An 11920-nucleotide genomic window follows, 5' to 3' on the forward strand; every position below is an offset into this window, starting at 1 on the left:
TTGCCTGGGTGGGCCTGGAAGTCAAGATCCTCTAGCCTGGGTGCTGGAGTTGCAGATGTGTCCCCATTAGGGCTCTCTCAGGCTGGAAATGAGGGCCTCCCTGGATTCTTCCAATTTGAACACCTAAATCATCTTGACAACTTTCCTTTTCTATGAAACTTTCTTCTGCCCAGCAACCCTCTTCTTAAAGGTCAGTTTAGCCCTCAATCTCTTTATCAGAGCGGCAAGAGGCAGATTTCAGTGACAAACTAATTTGAATCAAATCTACATGATGTGTATTTGAGTTAATTCATTCTCTCTGCTTTTTACATCTGTCTTTTATTGGTTTGTAAAATGGGGGAGCACACTTATCCCCAGTAACGTATTATTGGTCTCATGATACAGCTCCGGTTAACTTCTCCCTGTAACCTCTACTTCAGTCTCCTAAGTGCCACTGTCTGACCACGCCCAGCTAAAACCTTAAGCGTCTAATTTGAGTAGAAAAACCAGCAAATACTGCAGAGAGGAAGGCCGCAGGGAGGGTGTCTGATTGATAACTAGGTTATTAGGAGTCCTTTATCACTTCGTTTATCCTCCTCAAAGTCTTCGGGCTAACATCTCTAAGCCAGAGTTGCTTTTAAAGCTCCACATACATCCTAAAATGGGACTTTGGTACTTAACGTCCCGGCCTGCTGTCCTGTTAATGTATATGCAGAGGGTTTCTTTGGGCTGTCAGCTCCTCAGCACCACTCCAACTTAAAACACAACGCGAGTGGGAAAGTTTCTCCCCGCGTAATCAGGGCTCGATCCCCACTTCCTCCCGCGCGTCAGCTGGGTTTTGGAGTTGTAACCTCCCGCCTCCACCCAGGGCTGGACCGTGACGTCACGGGCGGTGGCTCCAACGGGTCTATAAAGCAGCAGGTGCTCTCTGCACCCTGGATCCCGCTCGCTTCGCTCCCTTCTGACCCGCGGCCACCGCCCGGACATCTCCAGCCGAGCCCGAGACGCTGGCCGCTCCAGCCGCCTGGAGCCCGGCGGGCTGGGCTTCCCTGCGCCGGTGCTCGCCCGCTGCTCCGTGGTTCTGCTGCTCCCGCCACCCGGAGCCGCTGTCGTGTTGCCGCAGAAACCCGGACGCCGCCGGCCGGTGGAACCAATGAGAACTCCGCTGCTACCGCTGGCGCTCTCAGTGCTGTCGCTGCTGGTCTTAGGCTCAGGTGAGCATCCGCCGCCTCTCAGGTTGTTGCCCCTTGAATGCTGCTGCCTCTTGACATTCCCCAAATTTGTCCAGCCAGGGAGCAGATCCCCTTAGCTCACATCCCTGAAATTGCTCATGCTAGGAAGGTGAGAGAAGCAGACGAAGTCTCTAGCATGACCCAAGGACCAGCTGATGGAAACCTAAGAGGTCATTTTAGCCCACCCTTTTCTTTGATAACTAAGGAAACCGAGGTCCAGGCAGGTGAAGTAGTTTCTACAAAAGTAGTTAATCCAGGAGGATTTGAAGGAGGGCTCTTTGCCTTCTGTTTCCATTCTTCTGTCTAGTGATTTTATTTTTCCCTCCCCAAAGCAGACTCAAAGTGTTCAGAGGTTGAAAGCAACGCTGCCAGATGCTGTTTTGATATTAAAAAAATAAAATAGAATCAAAATGAAATCAAGGACTGAAGCTCAGGACTCCCGAAAGGGGTTACCCAGCGCTGAACCTTTTCTCTGTATGATAATAATAGATAAAGATGGTGAAAACCGTTGCTCTTTGCCACTATTGGCACTACCTTTTGCATCTTATGTACAGATTCAATGGCTGTAAACAAGAGTTAAAATGTATCAGTCAGTACCCGTCAAAAGACGGCAGGAAAGCTTTGGAAAAGCGCATCCAAGTTAGACCCGAAGGGTGTAGGCCATTTAGACATTGCGGGTTACGTGATTCTGGGGCATTGCCTTGGCAGGACTTATCCAATTGTGGAAATTAATGTAGGCGATCTGGAAAAGAAAACCCAGATAAAAGAAACTCAGTAATTTGGGCAGCTGAGTTTGCTTCTTGGCAGACTGTGAAGTTGCTTCTATGAGCGACTCAGTCAAACAAAACAAAACAAACAAAAAACAAACCCCAACACCCAATAGCACACGTGCAGTAACTGATTTGATATGAGGAGACACACATGTCTACACAGCAATGTTCACTTACTGAGACAGAAGTATCCGACTCATCTCTTCTTATTCTCTCTATCCCTGCAGACCATTATGCAGCTGCCTTGGAGCTCAATGACCCCAGCTCCAGGAAAGGCGAATCGCTTTTTGGGGACCACAGTGCCGGTGGACTTGAGCTTTCTGTGGGAAGAGAGGTCTCCACCATAAGCGAAATGCCTTCTGGCAGTGAACTCTCCACAGGGGACTACGACTACTCAGAGGAGTATGATAATGAACCACAAATATCCGGCTATATTATAGATGATTCAGTCAGAGGTGAGTGGAGGGCACAAGGAAAGCGTTGCCTGTGAGATGCAGGTTTTACCTCTGCAAAGTGGCTTCAGAAGGGAGATGACTCAGTTTTCTAAAGGCTTTGTAGGCGTGGCTATTGTGAGTCCTCAGAGCCACGTGGAGGTTGCATCCTGAAAGTCCAAGGCATTCATCAAAACCTTATGTGCATGTTTAATGTTTGCAACTCTGGTACGTAGACATAACTGTGCTCATTTTACACAAGAATTGAAGCTCAGAAAGTTTGTGTGCCGTCCCCTACCCCCTTTCTCTCCTATGGGAACAAGCAACTGAGTCAGATTCAGAACCTCAATCTGTTTGACTTCTGGGGTGGTGGTCTTTCCCAATATGCTACATGACCTCCATTCTGGGAGCATAAGTCGTCATTAACCATTCCTATGAGCCTTGTAGCTCAACATTTGTGTCCCCTCCCCCACACTACCTGACTTAAAATAACTGCATTCTAACACAAATAAGGGGTCGAAGGAATAATGAGGAGCCCTAGAAATGTTAAAGATGTATGCATGGATTTTATTTTTATCCAAACTACTGATCCCTGGTGTGGCTGTTTTTTGGTTTGTTTTTTGTTTGTTTTTTTTTTTTGTTTTGTTTTGTTTTGTTTTCTCCTATCAGACAGATGTTTTTTAAAAATACCTTTTTTTTTCTTTCTGTTTTTTTTGAGAAATAAAAGCTCACCACTTTCATTTTACTTTGTCATTTGGAGAGAAGAAGAGGCCATTGATAAGTCAGATCTTGGAGGCAGGGCAAGGTGATTTCAGAGTTCATTAAGGTCTCTTAAGACTTCCCTAGCAGCTTCTCTGACGAGGACTCCTCCTTCTCCTCCCCCATTGGAGTCTCCCAGAGAGGAGGAGGAATGAAGGAGGGACAGGGGCGGAGACAGGGATAAACCTCAGTGAGCAATCTAGGACAATACCTTGCTTCTCACTCATTTTTTTATTTTCAATTTTTTTTTCATATTTGTAGTAGGAAAGGGGATTAGGTTGGACCATCAAGGTATCCAGCAGCCTGTTAAAGGCATGTTAAGTTACTAACAGTTCTGGAGGTCAACTTCTGGAGCGAGCAAGCCGCTAGCACCTAGAACTGCGGTGACACACATACAAAGCTGAGACAGTTGCTGGAGCTCTTTTGGAAGGCTGTTTGCTTAAATACCCAGAGGTGTCTTGTCTGTCGCAACACTTCAGCACAGTGACTATTATTTGGCTTAGACTTCTAATCTACCTGATAAAATGTAGTGATAATTCATTTAAGACAATTCCCCTAGAGGGCTTACTCTAACTTTTCTGTCGAAACACTGCATGGCCACCTATTTAACAATACTTCTAATTTAGCTTTTGTTAATTCTCTTAAAGTCAACTCCTAAAACATTCCTAATAGTTATCCTTTTCTTAAGACAGAGGCCCTGCCTTTGACACCCCTGTAAGCCTTCTATTAACACGTCTCTTGTGTTCTGTGCTATGGGTGCTTGCAAACCCTTTGGGACTAGTGGTGTTTTCCCTTCTCGGGGTCTCTGTTTGCTAAATGCTTTGTCATATACTTCTAGTCAAGGACCAGCACAACAAAATGCACCTTCCCTTCCCTGCCTTTAGCATGTAATTAGCCACACCTTTTGTAGTCCTAAGACTCCAGAGCTGATAAGTTGAGGTGACACTCCGAGGCATCAGGGACAAATATTTCAATGCTATTTTAAATAGATTGAACACAACAGCGAGCCCCCCACCCTGCTGGAAGGTATTTGTCATTGTTGTTAATAATAATAATAATAAAATAATAATAATAATAATAATAAATTCTTTCCAGCTTTCTACCACCTCAAGCGGTACCCACTAACTTCCAGCTTAAGACAGTGAGCCTGAGACATGTGTGGGCAAGTAAAATCAGATTTGTCTCACACCACAATCTTAATGGCATTGTCCTTCTTCAAAAGAAAATGATAGAATGGAAAAACAAGCAAACAAAACAAGCTGAAATGTGGGTTCCAGCTGCTTGTCCTAGAATATGAGTCTTGTCTTCACTGAACTACGTATTTACCTCTATGTCATTTGAGGTCCAGTACATCTAACTACAGGCATACCTAGGTAAAAGAATTCAAGTGGCATGCAACAGAGGTTACTATGCACTGCCCGACAGAGCTATTCTGTGCAGGTTTATCATGTGTGTGTTGCTTTAAATAATGAGGCCAAAGTAGCTCTCAGTGCTGTGATTTCTGGGTCTCACGTATCCCAAATCAGTTTGAAGACAAAAAGAGAATGTGGGCAGTAATAAATTTAATCTTACTTTGTCAAACTTCCTTTCTCTGCAGTTGAACAGGTGATTAAGCCCAAGAAAAACAAGACAGAAGGAGAAAAGTCTACAGAAAAACCCAAAAGGAAGAAAAAGGGAGGCAAAAATGGAAAAGGCAGAAGGAATAAGAAGAAAAAGAATCCATGCACTGCCAAGTTTCAGAACTTTTGCATTCATGGCGAATGCAGATACATCGAGAACCTGGAGGTGGTGACGTGCAAGTAGGTTTGTTTCCTACACCATACCTGAAATCCCCATCTATAGAAACTATTCAATTTTCCAGTGTGTAAACCAAGGATTTCATGAGCCAACATTATAAATAATATATGTATGCAATGTACATATATGTGCCCGTACATATATTTTAAGCCTTAAAAAAACCTTCAAGTGTTTACCACACAACCTTTTATGTTGTTCTAATGTCCCCAAACCCTCTCAGCCCACTAAAACTAAACGGAATGATAGAGGAACGTATTAACTGTGACACCAGGAGTCAAAGTCATCGCTTGGTCCTAAAAGAACAAGAAGCATGAGTCACGGTGTCTTCTGGGAATATCCCACCCACACCCAAACTAATCACAACTTGTTCTTAAAGACCTTTAGCTAGAATGTATTCTATGTTTCGCGACTTTGCAGAATAGACAATGGCGTGCCCTTTCTATGTTCACTTAAGTGACCATATCATTAGGTAGTATATTTGAGATGCAGAGAACCTTTTCAACACCTGTATTTATGAAATATGATGCTACAGTTGTCATCAAGATTACTTTGGTGAACGGTGTGGAGAAAAATCCATGAAGACTCACAGCGAGGATGACAAGGACCTATCCAAGATTGCAGTAGTAGCTGTCACTATCTTTGTCTCTGCCGTCATCCTCGCAGCTATTGGCATCGGCATCGTTATCACAGTGCAGTAAGTACCTCACAGCCTAAGACCTGAACTCTTGTCAGTATTCCTATCAGACTCTACAGTCATATTTTACATGAGTTATTTTGTGGCAAGTGATCCCTGAGCAGAATAGAATCAAACTTTGCATTCCTTTGACTACCACTGAAATGAAATACAAAGCCACCTTTCAGAATTAGGATGTCTTTAGCTTAAAAATTGATATTTTGATTATCATTTTTGATGATGGTGATTTCTGACACTCAGAAATGCCCTAGTATCATCTGTGTATATTTTTAAATGTAAGCATAAAGCTTGCGAGAAGCTAACTAGGGTCACACTAAGCTCACAGCACCAAATATACTTCTTTGGCATAAAAGGAAAACAAACAAAGGTCTTCAAAATGAGCAGCCAAGGAAAGACCTGTGACTTCTCACAGTACAAGGCACCATTCTTGCTTGTAATTCCATGCCATGGTGCTCACTGGCTTACAGTTGGGACCTATTTTTGTCCTTATCGGGTACCATAGTGTGGGAACGTATTGAGAAACAAAGCGAAACATTTCCTCCCAATGGCATGGCGTAGGCAGCAATGACAACCTCTGTTACTGTGGTCCTCCCACAGCATCTTCCCTGCGCAACGGCAGATCTCACGCCTCGCTTCAGGACCAAAGAATGCCCACACTCCACTGTTCTAGGTCACAGGCACAGATGGGTACATGAGGATGGCATTGTCTGTCAGATAGAAGTCACTGGATAGGGGAAGCTGGAGGAGGGCCCACATGGTTCTGGGATGACTCACTGCTACTCGGGCTTGGGAAAAGCAGTGGATTCATTATTCTAATTTTAGGTTTCAGTAAATTACTTTAACGACTGGATTGTGTATACTATCCATCACGGCTGTTCTTCAGGATACAGGAGTTATCTCCTGCTATTGTTTATTGTTATCTTAAATTCAAATCAGAAGGTGATAAAATGGCACATAAGAGCTGTTTTGTTATGCACAAGACATTAGGTGTGCAGCTTAAATTTGTTTTGCACACCTGGAATTTCTTCTAGCGCCTCAAGCCAGGTATGCAAATACATTTCAGAAAGGCAAAAGCCTCTATAAATTGTTCTTATTTGACATAGAAGAAATTGTGAGCTAAAGGTGTTTTACAGTGATATAACTTGTGGCTTATTCAGCTTTTAATTCAGCTCTGATTCCCTTGGGAGGGTGTGGAATGACTATTGTTTTATGTTGCCATCCTGTTTTCTTTGTGGCAGTGTTAGGAACTGAACTTCACACAGGTTGGTCAAGTACGCATCAGCTGAGCTACATCTTTAGCGGTTTTTACTTTTGGGGACAGGATCCAAGTTGCTCAAGCTCTCCCTGAATGTTGATCTCCCTGTCTTGGCCTCTCAGTGATCTGGGATCCCAGCTCAATTCTCTCACTTTTAAGAAGTAATTCCCTCACCCTCTGTTTTCTCTCAAATTTTTATTATATTCAAAATATAATCAACACTAATCTTAGGCCACAATTACTGATGTTTTTTTCATAATAGAAGTGAATATTATTCTTTAATATTAGCAAAGTTCTTTGGGATATAATGGTAATATGTGATGGATTCATGCAGGATTCACTGAAAGTAATATACATCATCCCTCAAAATGTAAACTATGGGGTTTTTAAATCTACTGCAGCAATCAATAAAATTAGAGGGAAACCTCTAGATCTGAAAATACACAAAACACAAGTTGTTTTGCAAACAATTTTTAAACACTAATAATTTAAAATCCTTTAGTAGAAATCAAATCCATTCATATAAATGTGTTTATATGTGAGGGATGCTTCTACCACACACCATCGCTTCCCATGCTTAATCCTTCAGGAACAATGACAAAAGACATTCCAGTTTTACACTGTATGAATATTTTCACTTTTAATACATAGTTATAGTTTCCAGTGTTTAGAGATATGTTTATATAGTGGCAGCATCAATGTCCTCCTGAAAAAGAATATTGGCAAGATTTTACAGTTAGGCTTAATTTTGGTTTAGTGTAACAAACCAAAATACAGAGTTTGTTATAAGAAGTCACAGGAGGAAAGTCCCCATAGTCATGAATATCCCCATTGAACAGATGGGTAGGTCTTGCTAACTGTGGAATTCTGTGTTCTGCACAGCCTTTGGAAACGATACCTCAGGGAATATGAAGGAGAAACGGAAGAAAGAAGGAGGCTTCGACAAGAAAATGGGACTGTGCACGTCATTGCCTAGCTGAGGACAATGCAGGTTTGGCCTTTAAACTTCATTTCTCAGTTAGATGCTATAATTTTGAAAACAAAAACAAAAACACTTATCTCAAGGCAAAAGAAGTATCTAGTCTTAATTCTGAGTGCACACGGATAGCTGTTTTAGGGAAATGTTATTCTTCGAGTAAGATTTTCAGTCTTGTACAGGGAAAAGATGTGGCAAATTCTAGTCCTGTTCTCAAAACATAACTCTTAACAGATGGAGGAACAATAAGGCATCAAAGTGTTGAGGAAAGTCATATAGGAGCCATAAGAGAGGAACGGATGGTTTGGGGCGGGGTTGGGGTGGGGAGAATATTCCATAAACAGGAGAATCAGTGGAACCCACTTAGGAGCTAGAAAGGCCATGCACCCAAAATGGCCTTATAAGCCAGGATAAACTTAGGACGCTGGAAAAGGGATTATGAGGAAAGATTGGCAATAGTGAGATGCGAAGAGGTCATTTTAGAAACAGAAATGGCCTGGTTCCAGTGACTGTTGGCTAAGACAAGGTAGTAATGATAGGGTGCCCTCACAAGGTGAAGAGCCAGGTTAGCCTAAAAAACAAGAGGAAGTGAGACAAAAATTTGATTGTTCCTTTCAAAAAGCTACAGTTTTACTTTTAAATAGTAAGAGCTAAGTATGTTCTAGGTTAAAGGTGCATAGTAATGAGTTAATGACAATGACCCCAAGGGAAGAGGGGTGCCCGGGAGATGGATACAGTGAAAGTCAGCCCAGTCAAAAAGGTTCATATCCGTAGACATTTAGGAAAGATGTCTCCATAAATCACTGATTTTCCTGCCTTCATCATTGTTAAGAGTTACTTGAGATTATTATATATGATATTCCTATACATATCCTAAATGTGCTAAACTGGAAGTTTTATTTTTAATAGACCTTCCACATGGTTATAACTCATGAAATGGGTGACTGTTCACACTAACTATACACTCAGTATTCATTACACCTTTAAAAAATTATCTTACTGTGCTTAAGCTAAGACTCAATGCATGCATAAGGGTGAAAGAGGATATTAATATGCTGTGTTGGCATGTGGTGGCTGCCTATTAACTGGTGGCTACTATTATTATAGTCCTCGTACTAATTATCCTAAATTAACTGTGTATCATAAATACTGAGACACTTAATCTTATTTTTTAATTAGGTCTAACAGTGTATATTTGGTTAGGAAAACTATTTTTATTTTATTACAGTTGCCTTTTTTTTTTACTTAAGCAGGGTTTAAAATGGTTTGAGCATTTGTAGTTTCCTAAATAGACATTATCATTTAAGAAGAAAAGAAAAATGGAGTCAAGCCAAAATGGTGGTTTTCTATAAGAATATTTAGCTTGTCTCCTAGGACATCCAGAAAAAAAAGAAGTTGATATAAATTCTGATTCTTAGAAATTTTCTTAAATCTGTGTTAGACTTGAACTTACCTCAGACACTTTTCTCTCCTCCCAGGGTAAAAGTTGAGTCATTGCCAAGCCACGCCGGAAATGACATTGGTCCTTCTTTCAGAAAAGGAAGTGGAGCCTTTCGATGGTTCCAGACGCCCAGTTGTCACTTTTTATGATAGTCTTACTTCTGTACATAAAGAGATGTGTGAAGATAAAATATTTTTTCATGTTGTAAATAATTTATTTAATATTTAAGTGTTATTTATTTTATAGCTCATTAAACTTTTTTTAAACAAACAGATTGAGTTTGGATATCAGTTTTGAAGTCTCAGTACATCAGGGCACTTTTATCCTGATATTTGGACCATCATTTACAAGGGCTTTTTATTTACGAAGGCTTCTTCCCCATCTTTTCTACTTTGTGTGTGTGTCTTTGTGTGTGTGTGTGTGTTGCTTATTTTATTTATTTGGTGGTTTAGTTCCTGGGAGCTCTGGGGGGTACTGGTTGGTTGATATTGTTGTTCTTCCTATAGGGTTGCAAATCCCTTCAGCTCCTTCAGTCCTTTCCTTAACTCCTCCACTGGGGTCCCTGTGCTTAGTCTGATAGTTTGTTGCAAGCATCCATGTCTGTATTGATCATCCACATCTGGTAGAGCCTCTCAGAGGACCCTTTTTTTTTTTTAAACTTTCATCATTAGAAAAGGCTCTCACTGTAGAAATGTATCCTTCTCCTACTTATAGGAATGGGTGACTGCACCTGGCTTTAAAAAGAACTCTTAGGGGAAAACTTTAGTCCCTTACCCTTCCCACAAGTGTTAGTATTTTTGATAATAGACACATTAAATTACATAAGCATCTAAAACACACACATACACCATTGTTCATTCTTCCTGTTTGTTGCTGTGACCAGTACAAAGAGACAAGAATGGCTTGACTAACAGTCAAGTTTCAAGTCACGTTTCAAGAAGACTGGGAAGCATTTGCAGAAGAGACATGCTTTCCTAATACAGTGTATATTCATGAAAAATCTAACACCCTTCTCTCCGTCCACTTGCTAGGCCCTCTCTCATAGTATATGTGAATGCTTAGTGGATGCTATATATGGATGCTTAGTGGATGCTATTATATGAACATTAAAGCTATGGGGCCACAGTCTAGACGAAATTATTTGCATATAAAATGAAAGAACCTTTACAATGGAGGGGGCAATTTGGAAAAAAAACCGAGCATATTATCAGCAATCATATTGAATTTCATGACTAGAGACTTACCATAAGCATCCATGATTTATCTGTCTGATGTAACCAGAAAATCCTTGTCTATTGATCCCAGAGCCATTAGTTCCTAGCTCAGCTACACATATCACTTAAGGAAGTTAAGAGCCTCCCTAGGCTCCTGACTTGAATGGGCTGGAGTGAATTATGACATCAGTATTTGTAAAAGTTTCTTTAAAGTTTCTTACATATAGCCCATGTAATTACTTCAGTTGAATGTCTTTAGCCTACATTTTACTTGGTCTTATTCACTAACTATGCACTACAGCTGGTTTCAAGTGCTACAGGACAGGAAAGCCCTGACGTGGACACATTTGCTACCCTATTGGTGAGAGTATTGTGTGTGTCCTGTCAATGCAGCTACAGAATCAACCAGCTGAGACGTGCCCCAGGAATCCATAGGAGCTGAGAGCTCTCACCCAGCCCAGCTTGGAGGAGTCAGGTGAGCTCCTCCTCCAGAGATACTACCTAAGATTGTTCTTGAAGGATGAATAGGAGCTATGCTCAGGTAACTTCTTTAACAACAGAAGAGAAATGACAAACACCAAGTAGTATGTTCTGATACAGAACACAGTTCACCATTGAAACCGTAGTCTGAAGAGGGTTAAAGAAAGTGAAGGTAGTGAACACAGTTACCCAGGACTTCTAACTTAAGCTAAGATGTGGAACACGATTAGACAGAAATTCCATGATTTGCACATAGGGCATCAAGCTGCTGTCTTGGTAAGAAGACTTATTCAAAGTAAGAGGTCGGATGACCAGCTTGGAAAACAGGTAAAATATTCTGTGTGAAAAATTAATATCTACACCCGGGAAGAGAAACTTGGGCATGGATTTCAAGTCTTATTTCTTTAGATTAAATATGAAATCAAAAAGTTTATTATAACCATAAGTTGAAAGCCAATGAGTTAGCAAGGGAAAGAAGAAATAACCCTAAAATGATCACCAAGCTTCTGGATGTAGAGGTCAGATAGCTGGAGAATCCACTGGCATGACTTAGTAAGGTTTTTAGAATAGAAGAATGCATTCCATGGACTCTTGACTGAAGAATGTTATCTTTTTAGTTAATCTCTAGTCTCCCTTTCTACTGCTTCTCCTGTAGTTAAGATGTTTGTTCTGTAGGGAGAATTCTGTTGATTTATGAGGTTATAAGGTATATTTTCAGCACCCTCACTCAAATATAAGATATCTAAGTAGCCTGTTTATAGCTTGAAGACCTAAATACATTTTTGTTGTTGTTGTTTAATCTACTGAATTCCCTCCATAAAAGTTCCCATCTGTTTTCTAAGAGATGACTGATCTCTTATTTGTGATATGCACTCACTGAATGGTAAACACA

At 41.0% G+C, this 11920-nt stretch overlaps 1 protein-coding gene across 1 annotated transcript; it reads left to right on the top strand.

Moving 5' to 3' along the window:
• Positions 1-1132: 1132 nt before the first annotated feature.
• On the top strand, positions 1133-7893 carry Areg (amphiregulin). Its single transcript, XM_021163929.2, has 5 exons — positions 1133-1193; positions 2209-2436; positions 4769-4970; positions 5501-5662; positions 7800-7893. The coding sequence occupies exons 1-5, from the start codon at positions 1133-1135 to the stop codon at positions 7891-7893; spliced, it is 747 nt and encodes a 248-aa protein (XP_021019588.1).
• Positions 7894-11920: the final 4027 nt, after the last annotated feature.

Source organism: Mus caroli, unplaced genomic scaffold (assembly GCF_978045245.1).
Source record: "Mus caroli unplaced genomic scaffold, Mus_caroli_1 scaffold_4, whole genome shotgun sequence".
In the NCBI taxonomy this organism is placed as follows: Eukaryota; Metazoa; Chordata; class Mammalia; order Rodentia; family Muridae; genus Mus; species Mus caroli.